The 18551-nt window shown below is 47.6% G+C and overlaps 1 protein-coding gene across 1 annotated transcript in view; it reads right to left on the reverse strand.

Annotated features, from left to right (window-relative positions):
* Window positions 1-18551, reverse strand: part of HELB (DNA helicase B) — a 330278-nt gene that overhangs the window by 166507 nt on the left and 145220 nt on the right. Inside the window, exon 5 of the mRNA XM_086919022.1 lies at window positions 17108-17279. Coding sequence (XP_086775148.1) covers window positions 17108-17279 — 172 coding nt within the window. The remainder of the gene's footprint in view (window positions 1-17107; window positions 17280-18551) is intronic.

The following is an 18551-nucleotide window of genomic DNA, read 5'->3' on the forward strand; positions in this document are numbered from 1 at the left end:
TTAGATGGTATTTAAGATCATTTGGGGAGGCTATGACAATGCCAATAAAGAGTTGAACAACAAACCATGTTCTCTACGTGCACAGTGCCCTTTTGTGGACAGATAAGAATTCCTCAAAACTGGCTTGTGGATTTAAATACTAGAAGCAGTTCAGCGAGGATTTAATCAAGTCAAAACCAGAACAAATCTGGAAACATTGTAAACAGCAAAGCAATACAGTTATGTAATGAAAGTACACATAAATAAATAGCCAATGTGCTCATGAGTATTAACAAACAATGAAGAGATTTTGTTGCGAGGTATACATGGATTACTTGCCAAGACTAAGATGTAAACCTCCACACACACCCCAGTAACTTTTCCTGTAAACTATTTAACACTTGCAACACACAGTAACAGTAATTAGCACGTGGACAAAAAGGCCAAAATGCCTCGAAAGCTTGTTGATGACCCCAGAACCTATTAGAATATCAGCACCTAGATTTGAACGTTTGGATCTGGCCAACCAATCAAAACGCTTCCTGAATGATCAACAATTATTAAGACAGGCCAGCAAACAATGGATTCCAAGGCTGCCCAGTCTACATAGATGTTCAGAAGCCCTTATTGGTGAAATTAACGGCAGCAATAATTTGCACAACAATGACATTCGCCACTAACGTATGTGATAAAGGATGGCGCTTTATTGCATGGAGGCGACTGCGCCCTCAGAAAGAATAGGCTGGGTGCTGATGGGCTCCTTACCCTGAGCTGCGGCTCAATGAAGCCTGTAAATAACCCACTCCTTCTTCGTAGCCTGTCACGTGCGGTTCAGGGCAGGTCCTTAACCTCTGTTATTACACACAGCGGCATGCAATAATGGTAAATTAAGGAATACAGTGAGCAAACTACAATCAGACACCTACAGAAGAAAGCTAAGCTCAGAATGAAAGTGAAAATCATGCATTGGACGGATGCAAGCCACTGCAGCAGGAACAGCCTGCAATTAATTAGAGGACAGGGAGACTAGGGACAGGGAAATAAGGGCGATTTATTACACACCACGAAACTAGACTACAATCAAACCTAAGCATATTTAGTGTCATGCGACAGGAACCAGACAGATGGGGGGCTGCTTAAGAAGAGTGCTCATATCGTCAACAAGATGGTTTTTGCATATTCAATATACCAAAGATGTTGTGGAATGTTTACATAATAAATAAAACCTATAGATTCCAATAGGGTCTACAGCACATATCCAGTCCTTATGTTACTATGTTCCTCCGGCTTGATTTATAGTCATATGAAAATAAAGAAGCCATCACTAGGAACTGATACTGTTAATTTATCCACCTGGTGCACTTAAATGAGCGCATCATTTCTTATGATGCTCAGAATTACCATATGCAAATGAGATGTTTTCTTCCTTCCATATTATCAAGGCACTCACAATACATACAAACAATGAAAATAAAATAGAATCAGTGTCATAGTCATGTTTAGTTTGAAAATATTCCTTAGATCAGGAATGTCATGAAATTGTCTTCTGTGCTTCAGCTGGAAAATGCTCCAGACACACTGCCGGACCACAAACTTTAGTTAATTCCCATTGATATGGTCAGGTTCTTTTGCGCCTGGATGTTTCGGCAGGAAAAAACGTGCACGCTTTTGCAAGATCAACAACTGTGCTAACTTACCCGCCGCGGCCGCCCCGGAAGTCAGCGGTCGCCTGTGACGGGGGCGGGGCCACGTCCAGACCGGAAGAGGAGGCAGGCGGAGTCAATGCGTCTCGCGGCCCGGGGCTCCTGTGAGCGGTGTAGAGCCCCGGGGCCGCGCCAGCAGGAGGTTGGGCGCCGCGTGCTGAGAGCAGAGTCCCCGACATTGGCCAGGTTTTTTCAAAAGGCTGGGGGGGCTTGGTGCACTTGTGTGTGTGTGTGTGTATATGCTTGTGTGTGTATGTATGTGTGCGACGGTGACGGCGGGGGACGGGGGGCCTCGGTGCGTGTGTGTGTGTATGTGTGAGGGAGGGTGTCTCTGTATGTATGTATGTATGTGCGTGGATGGGCGCTTGTGTGTGTGTCTGTGTGTATGCGCATGCGTGTGTGGTGCTTGAGCTTCCCAGGAGACTGCGCCTGGCCACAGCGCGCGTTCCAGTTTCAAATCGCCTCCAAGGCGATGCGCGCGGCCGGCACTGTCTCCTGGGAAGCACAGTCGGCAACAATAAATCTCTAGCGAGACACAGCGCTGACGCGCTGTGTTTTCGCTACGAGACCTAAAAAAGAAATAAATACAAATTCACCATGAAACTAGTGTAAAGAAATAAAACAAGAAACCAGTTCCTGAGCAAGGCAAGCAATGACACCACAATCTTAGGGTGAGGGGTGTGAGGGTGAGGGGGTGTGAGGGTGAGGGGGTGTGAGGGAGAGTGAGGGTGAGGGAGAGTGAGGGTGAGGGGGTGTGAGGGTGAGGGGGTGTGAGGGTGAGGGGGTCTGAGGGTGAGGGGGTCTGAGGGTGATTGAGGGGTGTGAGAGTGTGTGAGGGTGGGTGAGGGTGAGTGCCGGTGTGGGTGAGTGACGGGGTGTGAGGGTGTGTGAGGGCTGTGAGGGTGAGGGGGTGTGAGGGTGAGGGGTGTGAGTGTGATGGTTGTGAGTGTGAGGGGTGTGAGGGGGTGAGTGAGGGTGAGAGGGTTGTGAGGGGTGTGAGGCTGTGTGAGGGTGTGAGGGTGAGTGAGGGTGTGTGAGGGTGTGTGAGGGTGAGTGAGGGTGAGTGAGGGTGTGAGGGGGTGTGAGGGGGTGTGAGGGTGTGAGGGTAAGTGAGGGTGTGGGAGCGTGGGTGAGGGTGTGTGAGGGTGGGTGAGGGGTGGGTGAGAGGGTGAGTGAGGGTGAGGGGGTGTGTGAGGGTGAGGGGGTGTGTGAGGGTGAGGGGGTGTGAGAGGGTGAGGGGGTGTGAGAGGGTGAGGGGGTGTGAGGGGGGTGAGGGGGGGTGAGGGGTGTGAGGGTGAGGGGTGTGAGGGGGCGTGAGGGGGAGGGGGTGTGAGGGGTACGGGGTGTGAGGGGGTGAGGGTAAGTGAGAGTGAGAGGGTTGTGAGGGTGAGGAGGGTGAGGGTGAGTGAGGGTGAGTGAGGGTGTGTGAGGGTGGGTGAGGGTGTGAGGGTGGGTGAGGGTGTGAGGATGAGAGGGTGTAAGGGTGTGAGGATGAGAGGGTGTGAGGGTGTGTGAGGGTGAGTGACGGCGAGTGAGGGTGGGTGAGGGTGTGAGGGTGAGTGAGGGTGTGAGAGGGTGTGAGAGGGTGAGGGTCTGAAGTAAATGGTGGCAGGGCAGACATCATAAGACAAGAGAGAAGAGACTGCGTGGTCACTGCATTGGTCAGTTTCAGAATCAGGAGGAGTAGAGTCAGCACAGTCTGCGAGGGATCAACGTGTCTAGAGGAAAAGCATAGCGGATGTAGAATGGCAGCTAGCAAGTTGAGTGTTTTTAAGCGGAGTGTCCCTAGAGAGATGGAAACACAGCAACAGCATTTGAGGAGCAAGGCTACTGTAAACAAGCACGGCAGACTTTCACTTTCGTCCAGAAACAAGCTCTCGGCATTGCTGTGGCGGGGGGGGGGGGGGGGGGGGGAGCGATAGCGGGAGCGCATTCCTTTGAAGTCTGGTGCGGGGCGGGGGAGCGGCAGCCTTTGAAGTCTGATTGGGGGGCGGCAGCCTTTGAAGTCTGATGCGAGGCACAGACAAACGGTGGTGTGACGTGGCTGGCGTGCACGCGCATACATCACATGAACTGTGTCTAATCCGCAGTTTCGGCAGACTTTTCGTACTGCTTACTGGAATCTCGCCGCAATGCTTACGCATTGTTTCAGCGAGACCTAAAAAGGTGCTTATATTTTTAAACTCGTGCAGAGGCACTGGATAGTTTGGCCCTTGAAACTTGTTTCTTTTCTTCGCTCCCCTTGCAGAGTATTTTATTTCGCTGCCTCCTATGCATCTGTTTTTCTGCTTTCACAGCAAATGCACTGAAGGCAGACCAGTTTGCTGAGCGGGTACTGTGCTGTCTTGGCCTCGCTCTGTAAAGTTTTACTTTTTCAAAAGAATAAAATTAAATAAATAAATAAAAGAATAATTAGACAGACAGGCAAAGAGGTTTTTCCCAACTTGTGGGGGTCATTGATTTACTTCCCCGTCCAGGATCAACATGCCTCACATGGCCTAGCGACTTTGAGCAGTTAGTTAATCAGGTCAAAGGTTTGGTTACTTAACCAGTCAACATGGTTTCAGCTTACAGGGGAGTCACTGGCTATTAAAACTGCCCCGAACCTGATGAGCTTTCGCAGGCTCTTAAAAACATGGTTGTTCAACCAGTAAGTTAACGGCTGATTTCTAGTAGCTCCACAAGCGCCGAGACACCCCAGGGTATTTGTTGCGCTATAAAAATTTCGAAAATAAATAAATCAATAAGAGTTTTGTAGGAAAGCCTTAGCAATGAGGTGAGCTTTGAAGTGGAGTGCTAGTTGAAGAAGAGAAGACCAACTAGAATCTGTAAATTTAGGGTAGATGAGAGAACACTGGTGATTTGTTAGGTAATAATGATACAGTGCTGACCAGGGGCCCTATTATGGAAAGGGTGCACTTTCCCACAGGTGCGCAGGGCGCAAATTGGGAAAGTGAGCCATATTACATGGAACGCTCTGCTCCCACGGCAGCCACAAACTCTTTAATGGGGAATAGAGATCCCCTTGCAGGCGGGTGCAGTCAGAGACTGCACTCGCCTGCAAGAGGATATTTGGGGTGGGGGGGGGGGGGGGGTCCATGGGACTCCCTTTCCCTGCCAGAGGGCTGCAATCAGGAGGGCACAGATAGTGCGCCACCTTTTGGTTGGCACACTGTCAGTGCGCCTCCTGAGAGCTTTTACCTGAATCACGAATGTGTAATACAGCGTGGGTGCAGAGGCAAATGAATTCCCTCATTTGCATGGGGCACACCCCCATGCAAATGAGGGAAAGCCCTCAAAAGATCGGTAGTGCAGAATGGGCCGCTTAAGGGTACCTGGTTCCTTCTACAATCCCAACGTGCACTGGGTGTCGCGCACAGCGGGAGCAAACTCCTGTTGCATCCCTGGGGCATCTTGTATAATACAGACCCTGTTCCTTTTCTTTTTTGATTAGGAGGACACTGAAGTAGCTGAACCACTATACTGCAATGAATACATTCACGAGGTAGGGCAGGTAAAGCAGTTTCTTTATCCCAACAAGACTGATATTTCCTAAAGAGAGATTTTTTATAGTAATTTTCAGATACAATGAACTTTAACAGTTATAATGTAGGTCTCTGTGAACTCTCCATAAGACATCAGATACCTTTGACTGCTGCTTGAGGGAGTTGTAATGTACTGAAGAAAACTCTTACGTACATTTCACATATCTTATGTCAATTATAAATGAGATGTTTCCTGCGGCGAGTGAAGATTCATGTGTAATATTTTCTTTAAACAGCAAATAAGGGAGCATTCTCCGAAGCCTCCCTCGTCACATTTTTGCGGTGCCACATTTTGTGAATGGAGAAGACTATACACCTAATTGGTTGTAAAACAATTGGAAACATAATTCAGTAGGGCATAACAGTAAATCAGCCGTTAATGTTACTGTGTTGTGTAATTATTTTGAAAATTCCGAGCGTGTTAAGGAGGAAATATTGAAAGCATGGGAACATATTAAAGAGTTAATGCAGGAGAATTGGTAAACTTTTGGTTTACATTTGATAAAATATTCGGTAGACTTTGACTGCCTCAGAGGTTCAGGACAAAAATAGTAGGAAATCGGATGGGACTTATCTACTTGAAGTTTCACTGTATCGTAATGTTATGTATCTTAATATTATAGTAGCAAATCAAGTACTCCAAAAAAACCACACACTGAAAGAGAAGGCCTTCCCTTGAGAACAGACATCTCGGGGAGATGCTTCAAATAAAAAGAAGTTGTGTTCATTCGTGGTACATTAGAAGAACGTAGCACATTGAAAGGTGACGGAAAAAAGAAAAATGTTAGAAACACTGAAACTTTATTTGTTCCTCAGTGCTTCTTATACTTGTGACAAGTTTAGGAAGAAATAGTTCAATGTAAAAGGTGCAGCCAAATACATGAAGGATGAACACACACCAAGATGTAGGGCACCTCTCCGTACTAGTTGAGTTTTCTGAAGAGGAATGCAGAGGAAGATGGGTGTGTTGCAGGGTTTAATTATGGCCTGATCAACCTCTCGGACTGCTGAAAGTAATTTGCCAATCCCAAGATACTCAAGGTACGTAACAGTATTCTGCACTTCGAGAATGTTACAGGATACTGGCTGAAACCAGGTTCATCAGTCTACTAAGCCAGATAAGATAGTTCGATAATCATTACGAAGGGCTTCGGTAGAATGCTATAGAAAACAAGCATTTATAATGCAACGCCCTCGCCTTTGCAAATGTTAGAGCTATTGGCATTGTAAATGGCAATTTTTTTATTTATGTGTTGGTTTTGAAAACCATTGTCATTTACAAAGGCAATAGCCAAATCCCTCGCAAATGCCACACAAAAACACACAGACCCACACACACCACAGACCCACACACAGACCCACACACACTCACAGAGAGCCCCCCACACACACACAGAGCTACACACATAGACCCACACACACAGAGCCACACACACAGAGCCACACACACAGACCCACACACAGAGAGAGCCACACACACACAGAGCCACACACACACACAGAGCCACACACACACACACACACACACACACACACAGAGCCACACACACACACACACACACAGAGCCACACACACACACACACAGAGCCACACACACAGAGCCACACACACACACAGAGCCACACACAAACACAGAGCCACACACACTTACAGCCTGCGAGAGAAGTGCAGATAGAAAGAGGGACAGACGGATGTGCACGTGTGTATAGAAAGATGCTTACCCCAATCGCACTATCCAAACTCGACATGTTATGTACAAAATGCCACATAATTTTAATATCTGTGCTAGGACAGGGACGCAAAGGGTACTTCAAACCTTTTTTATTGTACCTAAACAAAAGGGGTCACATTTACTGTCCAACATAGACATTCCGCGTTTTACAGAGACGCTCCTGACATCGATTACATCCCTAATCTGGCACCCACTTCTGCAATTATGGTCTGCAAAGAAGACCCCCAAAGACCAAGCTTTCCCTCACAGCCTACAGCGCCAGAGCTTCTTGGGTGAATAAATACGGCCAGCCGGCTCCTGGTCAATTAGGCCAGAAAACGAGGGGCGGGTGAGGGGGGGTGGGGGGAAGATTGAGTGGTTGCTAGGCAAAAGGCACATAAACATACTACTGTGACCGACAGTGTGTGAGTGACTCAGACTCTGCCTAAACTGTGGACTTTGAAACTGCCAGGCAGAGTCTCGGCTGCCGCACTTGGCTAAACCGTGTGAGTTTGGGCCCCGCTCTTAAAAGACCATGGCTCGGTTCCCTCGTGCAGGAAAAGTGGGAACATAAAAACAGGCACATGCCCTGACATCCACCCCTTTATTATACAGAATACAAGTTCCTTCACATATGCTGATTCCGGTAACAGTCTGCCCGCTGTAGCGCCTTCTTCGAAAGAAAAAGCAAGACACTGGCACATGACTTGCTGATCGCCATATGCTCGCGTCACTTCAACTCGAGGGGTCCCTGTTTTATCCGAGGCCAGCTGTAAACTCTCACAAGAGCTGGAGCTGCAGGCTACTATGGCTAGCTAAAGTGTTAATTTTGTCGCCAGACCTTTCGCACATTTAGAAGGCAAATGTTCCCCCTGGGGCATTTGTTCTTTGGCAAAAAATAAAACGCCAATGGACCAGCCACATACCTGCCACTCGGACTCTGAGAAGAGGTTGATGGGTGGGCTGACGGCTGGGGTATTTGGGGGCAACAAACATTCGCCACAAAAAAGCAGAGTGGAAAATCAGGCAATAAATCTATCTCTGTAAATACGTGTCTGTCAGTAGCTGGTGTATTTGAGTTTTTCTGGCTCGTGTTTACGTTATCCACCCTGTCACGGGGCCTCTGCGACTAAACAAGCCGGTATTTATTTTATTTACTTCTGCTCAGAGCTTGGTAGGTTGGAAAATTAAAACTTCGGGCTCTTCAAGTTTCAAGCATATTTATTTATGGCAGAAAAATAATATGCAAAGATATTTACAAAACAATCATAAAAAATATTGAATGCATTTAGACACCGGATCTATTTGCATTTTTTCTTTACACACGGATCATCAATAAATAAATAACATGATTTCACTTTGTATCTGTTCTTCCAAAGTGGAAAAAAGTGTATCAACGGACAAGTCCCTAAAAGACAAGACAAGAAACGAAATAGCGCATCTGTAGAGGTTTTCGGTTTCCTGTCCGGAAGCAACGCGAATCCTCGGTACCGCCAAATGTTTTTTTTTATTTCTACTTCTCGAGTGGCTTTTTGGTAGGCACGGCTGTGTGGAATGCTTGCATGCTAAAGTACATTTTTTTCTGTTATAAAAAAAAATATAGGCAATTCCAACATTCTTCGTCAATAAGGATGTTCGTGGAGAGTGGACAGTTCGACAGTGAGTGAAGGCTCACACTCAGCTCAGAGAGGTACCGGAGTTGAGAGGTCACAGTTCGGCCCCTCTCCTTGGAGGTGCAGCTTAGCGCCTGGTATGAGACTCAGGGCTACAGTTTGGCCCTCGCTGAGAGGCCAAAGTTCGGAGGTTCAGTTCGGCCCTCGCTGAGAGGCCAAAGTTCGGAGGTTCAGTTCGGCGCTCGCTGAGAGGCCACAGCTCGGCCTCTGCTCACAGTCCACTCCCTCTGGTCACCCACGCTCTTGATTAAGTGCTTCCACAACAGCCCGCTTGGTCACTTGGCGTGTTCCAGAGCCCCTGGAGTGTCCTGCTCGCCCCGGAGTGTCCCGCTCTGCGTCCTCCCAGCCCCGGTCCAGCTGCACATTGTCGGACGCCGGCCACGCTGGAATCGATGCAATCTGCGCGTGTTTCTTGTGGGAGGAAGTATTTTGAACCTTTCAACTCAATAGTCAGGACGTTGCACTCAATTCTCCTGTCACGCAAATTAACCATTTTTCTCACAAATAAACTTTGTTATTACTGAAACCAAAAGATTCGCTGAGGAAGGCTGTCTCGGGTGTTTTGGTGTCAACAGGCGCCTAGATTTCCCCTGACGTCAGCACCCCTTGTTAGCCTTGCCTGCAGTCAGGCCCCCTTATCCATATGATTCCTCCTGCATCCATGGCGACGCGTGACTTTTTCAACCATTAGTTAGTAGGATTGGGGAACTTCGAATGCAACCCAGCCTGTCGTCGCTATTTGTTTAGGTCGGGTTGTTTTTTTACCAGACGATGCTCCCTGCTTGACCCGGCGGACACGTACATACACATTCAATACGTGGACTGTAGACAGAGATTGCAGCCGGGCAGCTGGAATCCCACCAGGGATACACCGGCTCAGAGCAGGCAGAAGAGTGAGAGGGAATGGGGAGGTTTAAAGGGTCTCCCTACTATTTTTCTTGTGTTCATGCACTGCCCTATGCGTTTAATGTTTGGCGTTTAGGGGAGGTGTAGGGTGTGTGATGGTGTGCCGTGCATGAGCGTGTACCGGGAGGTAGTGTGTCTATATGTTTGTGTGCGCAGTGTTTGTAGTGGTCATCTGTGTATGTGGGGGTACTGGGAGAGGACTGCACAGTCCTGCTGACCTCCACAACGCCTCCTGTTCCAGCTGCTTGTGTGTTGTTTGTGTTTGTCTGTAGTACAGCACCACAAACAGGCTAAGTGTCTCGAGGCATAAACAACAATCTCTGGCTGGAGTCAATGTTTTTTTTATTACTGTAAATGTAAAGTGGGCTGATACCGTCGCTAGATAGACTGTTCCAGGAATACTCTAAATGTCCCTGTTTTGTGTAATAAGGAATATGCTACTTACCAGTATGCATCTGTTCTTGGCATGTAGGGCTGCTGACATTCATATCTGTGCATAGATCGCCGCCTAGTGTTGGGTCCGGATGATTGCACATTGTTGTCCTGGAAGAGTCTTCGAAGTATCACGAGATAGGTGGCTCCTCCCCTGGACTACAGTGCGCATGGGCATCCTCTCCATCCTCAGATTGCTTTTCGCCATTGTGGCAGAGATGGAGTATGATACAGCAAGTGATGTCCATGCTAGAGATTCATTCCGAGTGCTACAGCTGGGACAGGCACCGGGGAGGAGGGCGGGCGATATGAATGTCAGCAGCCCTACATCCCAAGAACAGATGCATACTGGTAAGTAGCATATTCCGTTCGAGGCATGTGGGCTGCTGAATTCATATCTGTGCATAGAATGTATAGCAGTCTCCCCCTTAGCGGTGGTTGCCCGTGCCAGGTGCAGCAGTCTGAAAAAGAGTCTTGAGAACAGCTTGTCCTACAGCTGCTTGCTGTTTGGAGTGTACATCTACACAGTAGTGTTTGGTAAATGTATGTATGGTAGACCATGTGGCTGCTCTACATATTTCTTCTAGAGGAATGTTTCCTAGGAAAGCCATGGATGCCCCTAACTTGCGTGTTGAATGCGCTCTTGAGGGAACTGTTAATGTGCGTTTAGCTTTCTGATAACAAATCTGTATGCACTTAACAATCCATCTGGCTACACCTGATTTGGAAATGGGGTTGCCTTTGTGCTGTGGTGAAAACGCAACAAGCAGTTGCTTAGTTTTCCTGAAATGTTTTGTCCTGTCTATATAGTACAGGAGAGCTCTCTTAACGTCTAGTGTATGTAGAGCTCTTTCTGCCACTGAATCTGGATTTGGGAAGAACACTGGCAGTTCTATTGTTTGATTGATGTGAAACTGGGATACCACCTTTGGCATAAATTTAGGGTTTGTACGTAGCACTACCCTATTTGCGTGAATTTGGATGAATGGCTCCTGAATAGTTAGGGCTTGCAGCTCACTAACTCTTCTAAGTGATGTAATCGCCACTAAAAAAGCCACTTTCCACGTTAGGAATTGTATTTCACAAGAGTGTAGAGGTTCAAAAGGTGGTCCCATCAGTCTGGTTAGAACCACGTTCAGGTTCCAGACAGGTGAAGGTGGGTGTCTTGGAGGAATCACTCGTTTGAGTCCCTCCATGAAAGCTTTAATAGCAGGTACTCTGAAGAGTGAAAGGTGCTGCCTGTTCTGAAGATAAGCTGTCACCGCAGCTAAATGTATACGTATGGAACTGTAGGCTAGATTGCATCTGTGTAAATGTAACAGATAACATATGATGTTTTGAGTTGATGCATCTAGCGGATTTATGTAATTTATTTATTTATTTATTATTTATTTATTAAGCAATTTGTAATGCGCAGACTAAACCCGAAGGTATCAAGGCGCCTATCAAAATCAAAAAACAGAAAATATACAGAAAATAGAGTGCCACTAATGCAGAATGCCACTAGGGGTATGCAAGTATGAAAAGATGGGTCTTGAGCGCAGATCTAAACGTTTGCAGAGAGGGGCTAGATTTTACTTCTAGAGGGAGGGCATTCCACCACTTGGGTGCCAAAAAGGAAAAGGCCCTACCTCCCCATCTTACTTTTCTGACACGAGGTACAGAGAGAAGGAGTTTGTGACCGGAGCGGAGATTTCTACTAGGGTTGTGCCGAGAAAGAATGGATCCCAAACTTGTGGGGTTGGGTTTAGCAAGAGCTTTGTACACTAGGCACAGGGATTTGAAACGGATCCGGTATTCAACGGGGAGCCAGTGCAGTTGTTTTACAATAGATGACAAATCGTTTCCACTTTGCCGCATAGCATGCTCTGGTCGTAGGTCTTCTTGCCTCCTTGATAATATTCATACAGTCAGGAGGCAAGTTCAGGTAACCAAACTATGACTTCAGGACCCAGATCGCAAGGTTCAACTGTTGCGGATCTGGGTGCTGAATGTCTCCATGGCTCTGCGTTAAAAGACTGGGTGTTAATCGCAGCCTTTAACGAGGCTCCACGGAATGTTCTAGGAACGTGGTGTACCACGGTTGCCTCGCCCACGTTGGAGCAACTAGGATGAGTGTCATTGAGTGTTGTCGCAGTTTGCGTGCCACTAGTGGTATGAGCGGGGCTGGGGGAAAAGCGTACGCAAACATTCCTGACCAGTTCATCCATATCGCATTGCCCTGAGACTGCGGATGTTGAAACCTGGGGACGAAGCTTTGGCATTTTGCGTTTTCCCTTGTGGCGAACAGGTCTATCTCTGGGTGACCGCACTGCTGGAAGTACGGTTGTAGCACTGAGGGATGTATCTCCCACTCGTGCATCTGGTGGCTGTGTCTGCTGAGCAGATCCGCCATCCGGTTGTCCCTGCATGGGAGGTGTTCCGCCATGAGGAATATGTTTCTCTGAATGGCCCACTTCCACATGCTTTGCACTAGATGTGACAACTGTGGAGAGTGAGTCCCTCCCTGCTTCTGTATGCAGTACATGGCAGTCATGTTGTCTGTCCGGATCAACACAACTTTGTTGCACAAATGTACTTTGAACGCCTTCATTGCCATAAAGATTGCCATCAGTTACAGCAGGTTGATGTGCATCCTCTTTTGCTGTGTCGTCCATAGTCCCTGCACTGTGTAATGGAGGACATGCGCTCCCCATCCCAGGAGAGATGCGTCCGTCGTTAGCACTATTTGTGGTACAGGCTCTTGGAACGGTCGTCCCCTGCAAAGGTTTTGTGGGTTCCACCAATGCAGAGAGTTGTATGCGCGACTGGTCACCAACACTAGGTCTTTTAATTGTCCTTGAGCCTGGTTCCACTGCTGTGCTAAGCACTCCTGAAGCGGACGCATGTGTAGTCTCGCGTGAGGGACTATGAAGATGCAGGAGGCCATCATGCCTATCAACTGCATAAACACCCGTGCTGTGAGCGAGTGTTGGGGTCTGAATTTCTGAATTAGTAATTGAATGCTGTTGATTCTTGCTGAGTTTGGCTGTGCCTTTGCTGCCAGAGTGTCTATTGTCGCTCCTAGGTACTGTTGTATGTGGGCGGGTTGAAGATGAGACTTTGGGTAGTTTAATGAGAATCCGAGGCTGTGTTGGAGGTGAATAGTGCGGGACATGTGGCTGGCACATTGCTGGGCTGACTTTGCTTGGATAAGCCAGTCGTCCAGATAGGGGTCGACGTGAATATGGTTTCTCCGTAGGTACGCAGCTACTGTCGCAAGGCACTTGGTAAACACCCTGGGGGCTGTTGTCACCCCGAAAGGCAGGATCTTGAACTGGTAGTGCTGATTCTGTATGGTAAACCTGAGATATTTCCTGTGTGCTGGATGTATCGGTATGTGGAAATATGCATCTTTTAGGTCTAGTGTTGCGAGGAAATCTCCCTGACTGAGCAATGGTAGAACCTACTGTAAAGTGAGCATGTGAAAATGTTCTGACAAGATGTATTGGTTTAGGGGCCTGAGGTCCAGTATTGGCCTGAGAGACCCGTACTTTTTGGGGATTAAGAAGTACAGCGAGTATACCCCTGTACCCTGTTGCTGTATAGGTACGAGTTCTATGGCCCCTTTTTGCAGCATGCTGATGACTTCTGGCTGCAATAAGTGTATGTGCTCTGCGGACATAGGACGGTGTCTTGGGGGTATGTTAGTCGGAGTGGAGGTTAGCTCTAGACAAGAGTCGTACTGGATAAGTTGTCTTACCCACCTGTCTGTGGTAATGCTTTCCCAGACGGGCAGGAACTGTTGTAATCGTCCCCCGACCGGTGTTACATGGTCTGGGGGCAGTGACAAGGCGTCACTGTTTAGTATTGGCGGAGGATCTGGTGTTGTTATTCTCTCGTCTTCTGCCTTTGTTGCTGTTGCCACGGTATCCACCTCTATTGTTTTTATTATAGGTGGTCTGCGTGCTCCCTTTATTGTATGGAGTCTGCTGGGATGCCTGGCCTGGTGCAGCTCCTCTGTTACCGGAGCGACGAAAGGAGCCTCCTCTGAATTGTTGTGACTGCAAGGCTTGGCTGTCTCTGTGTCCTTTTTAATCTTCTCTAATATTGTGTCCACATCAGGACCAAATAAATAATCAGGGTTCACAGGCTGATTTAATAATGTGGTTTGAATCTCAGGTTTGAACCCAGAGATGCGTAACCAAGCATGTCTCCTGAGCATGACACTTGTATTGATGGCCCTGGCCGCGGTGTCTGCTGCGTCTAGCGCACATTTAATGGATGCGTTAGATATGAGTTTTCCCTCTTGTATCAGTGTTTCAGCTCCCTCCTTGTAGACATCAGGCAAATGTTGTAGCAGTTGCTCTAGTGTGTCATAATGAGCCCTATCATATCTGGCTAATAGGGCTTGTGTATTAGAAATTCTCCATATATTAGCTGCTTGAGCAGCCATCCTTTTTCCAGAAGCTTCTAATATCTTAGACTCCTTGTCTGGAGGAGAAGCATCACCAGTGGTTTGTGAGTTGGCATGCTTACGAGCATTTGATGCCACCAAAGAGTCCAATGGCAGCTGTCCCTTAATATAGGTAGGGTCCACAGGTGCTGGTCTGTATTTTCTTTTTATTCTGGGGTTAACAAACCTTGCACTTGTGGTTTCCTTGAAAATGTCTCCTGCGTGCTTAAGGACACCTTTCAACATTGGCAATGTATTAACTGATTTCTCTGAAGTGGAGAAAGTGTCAAATAGGAAGTCTTCTTCAATTGGGTCAGCATGCATTTCCACATCATGATTGTGTGCTGCCCTTTCTATTAATGCGTTAAACGCAGCTGTATCCTCTGTTGGCGAAGTCTTGACAGGATAAGGAGTCGTCTCAGGAATAGTCTGTGACTCCCCCGGGTCAACAAGGTCTGTCCAGGCTTGAGTCTGGTCATCCTGATCCGTGTCCACAGGGTAATTAAATTCTTCATTGTAGACATACCCCATATCCTCATTAGTGCGTGTGGGTGAGTATGCAGAAGTGTCCTGGCCATGGTACCTTACAGTCTCAAAAAGGACTGGTGATGTGGAAGAATCCCTTTTCTTATTGAGTGGAATTTTATATGTTTCAAGAGGATTTTCTGACCTGATCTTCCTCTGATAAATAGTAAGTCTGCCAGAGTCGGAGTGGATATGTAGCTTCGACTGCTCAGCATAGGAGGGCTCTTGGTACACAATGTCCTCTTCTAGAGAATGACTTCTTTTCCCCATCGACACCTTCTTGGAGGTTTCGATCCCTGTCTTCGGATCGAACGCCTTAGGCCGTGCAGTCGGGGGCAGTCCAAATTTTATCGGTGGCATAGTATTTGTAGACTGACTGACCTCTTTCGGGGCCGGCGTCGTCATTGGTCCGACCGACTTTGTCTTTTCGCCAATATGTTTTTGGCCTTGCGTCGACTTAGGCGCCTGTTGCGGTGGAGGCGCGCTCTCCTGCCTCGACTCGACGTGCTCCTTCGAGCCGCTCTTGGACTTCGGCTCGAGGCCTTTGACGAACTGTGGCCTGTCGACTCGTTGCTTCGGATCGAGAACCTTCCGAGACTCGAGTCCCTGATTTGTGTCGCTGTCCGTCGACGTCGACCTCGTCGGTTCGACGTGCTTGACTTTAGTCATTGACTTCAGCGTACCGATCTTCGGTTCGACACCCCTTATTTGTGACCCCGCAGGGTTGTCGACACTTTTTTTCTTCGCCGAATCCGATGGATCCGAACTCTTCGATCCGAAGACTGTCTCCAGCAGTTTCGGTTTCGTTTTTGACTCCATGGCTTTCGGTTTAACTAGTGACTGTTAATGTTCGACCGATGGCTCGTGTGATATATTCTTAGCCGGGCCGAGACGCGGGGCTATAGAATGTTCGTCATGATCTTGGCTAAGGCCTTATGGCGATGCCTCGACCTGAGACCTTGGAAGTCTTTCAGTGTCTGTTCCGGGCCCCGTACTCACTGTTGGGCCTGGTTCATCGCTCGAGTCGTCATTGACGGCTCAGATGGCTGATGCGTCGTCCCTTACCTCGACCATGTTTTCATCCTTGACGTTTTCTTCGTCTGACTGCTGTTCTGGATCCTCAGTGTCGACGACCTCATCGTCTTCTTCATCGAAGATATTCACCGGGTCGGGCACTGGCTTCGTCATCGTCTGCCTCGCTGCGCCTCGAAGTCTAAGCGTCTTCTTCGACCTGAATTGAGCACAAGCTAGACAGTTGGCCTCATTGTGCTCCGGAGAAAGGCACTTGTTGCACACCGGGTGTATATCGATGTGTGGGTACTTAGAATTACAAAGGGGGCATCGTTTGAACAGGCTCCTTTCCATCGACGATCGGGCCTCTGGTGTCGAAAAGGCCACGCGGCTCTCTTCGACGTCCTGCTCGAAAAGAACTGGAACAAAGTACTCAGCACCGATCGAAATGACAATACCGACGACCTTGAAGGCCTTTTAGCCTCTAGAAAAGTTTTCGAACTTGAGTAAAGAAAGTACATCCGAACCCAATGGCGGAAAAAAACAATCTGAGGATGGAGAGGATGCCCATGCGCACTGTAGTTCAGGGAAGGAGCCACCTATCTCATGATACTTCGAAGACTCTTCCAGGACAACAATGTGCAATCATCCGGACCCACCACTAGGCGGCGATCTATGCACAGATATGAATTCAGCAGCCCACATGCCTCGAACATTATAGTATGTCACATACATCAGTTTATCCACGGCTCTTCGCAGTCAGCGGGATCTTGGCACCTTTGCCGGTTCTTTCACAAGTGTCAGGTTTTGGGCCGGACCCATTCCGGTGTGAGGGTTGTACATGAGGCCGCAGCACAACCTGGTGAAGAGTGTCAGGCCTTGGGCCGTCTAGCACCTGAGTGCCACTCTAACCCCGTCCTTTTCAGACTGGGGGGCGTGTTTTGGTCCGATGAGGTCACGGAGAGAAAGGACAACAAAAAACACACCCCTCAATCCGAAACGGACGGGGCTTAAAGTGACAGACACAGCTCTTCTCTAAGGGCTGGCCGCCGTTTAGGAAGCCAGCCAATGGAGAAGAGCTGGCTTGTTTACCTCCGTACTAGAAAACATAAAATCGAGCCGGCGAGACTGCGCAAGCGCAGCGTACGCAGGCAGAGATCTAAAGTACAAAGGCATGTCCACTTACCAAGAATAATAAGCTTGGCCAGATTGGAATATTTGCACAGTAGTACTAAAACTGAACTCAGGATCTGGACTGACACAAGACTGCCTTCATCCACGACCAGGACCTTCACCTTGGAAAATTTCCAATCCTTTTCTGACTCCGACTGATGCCAATGATAATAGCTTGCGGTGATCTACAAAGACATAGAACAAATAAACATATAAATGATTGGTGTATTTGACCCCTTGTTTAGCATAGAGTGATATATCAGTAGTCAAAAACTATGGTTCCAGATTAAGGTGGGCCTTACCTCCAAATGTAGGAGTTGCACTAGAAAAAATGGTCATTATGGGTGGTAACAAAGTTATCACTCACATTTTTCTTTTCTATGCACAATTACTACCCATCTTCTAGCAATAGGTAATGCCACGTATTTGCACATTGCAAAGGATGTGGTAAAATTGCTACACAAAGCAGTTGTACCACCGAATTCTACATGATCGCAAATGTACATTCACTAAGCCTGGGCGAAGTTCGCAGAGTTCCGTGTAGCGGGCCTCCGCAAAGTGCAAAAAAGATCTGCCGCGCTACGCAGAGCTCCGCGAGTAGAGGAGTGCATTAGATAAATGCCATTCGCGATGATTTTTAGTGCCAGGTGCTTGTCCACACAGTGCAATCATTGTGCACGGCAAAATGCACAGCGCAAGCGGGTGCTGGATCCTTTCTGAAGCTCGAGTAGATTTTTACTCCAGCTGCAGCTTTCTCAACGCAAAGAGACAGTTTCACAATGCAAGTGGTTGTGACCATATGCGACCACTCACAATGAGAAATTTGACCACCAGCGATGAGAAATCTCGCCGGGAGGTTGCTTTTCCAAGCTCTCGCTCGCCAACTTGCGCCTGACGATAGTGAATGAGGAAAAATCTCGCCGGGTGGTGGATTTTGCTCGCTCGCCAACGAGGAAAACATCTCTGCTTCACGAAGCAGAGTTTTTCGGAACTCCACGAGATCCACGTAATGCGAAGTGTGGAAAACTCTGCAAACTCTCCAAGCCCAGACTTAATATTCACGAAGGTCGAGGTTCCGGATAAGATTATATTGAAACAATAATTTGCACTCGGATCTAAATTACTGTATTAATGAATCTATTTGGGAGAAAAGTTAGTGAGACAGACATTCCAAATTGAGAACAGCAGACAACTAAAAATGTAATCTATGTTGCAGAGACAATGTGTTACACTTAACTATATTAATTCCTTTCTGCTCGTAGTTTAAAACAGCCAAACTCTCTTGAGAATATGTTAATATGTGGAGAAGGGATTTTAAATGTGCATGGTGAAAGTAAGAACTTCTACAAAGATATCCAATGAAATCTGCAGGGACAATGGTGAAAATGTATGTTAATATTTCTGTATTGATGACACGAATAATGGATCCATAAATATAACAAAGTGTTCCTGAAGGA

Source organism: Lissotriton vulgaris, chromosome 1_1 (assembly GCF_964263255.1).
Source record: "Lissotriton vulgaris chromosome 1_1, aLisVul1.2, whole genome shotgun sequence".
Taxonomy (NCBI): domain Eukaryota; kingdom Metazoa; phylum Chordata; class Amphibia; order Caudata; family Salamandridae; genus Lissotriton; species Lissotriton vulgaris.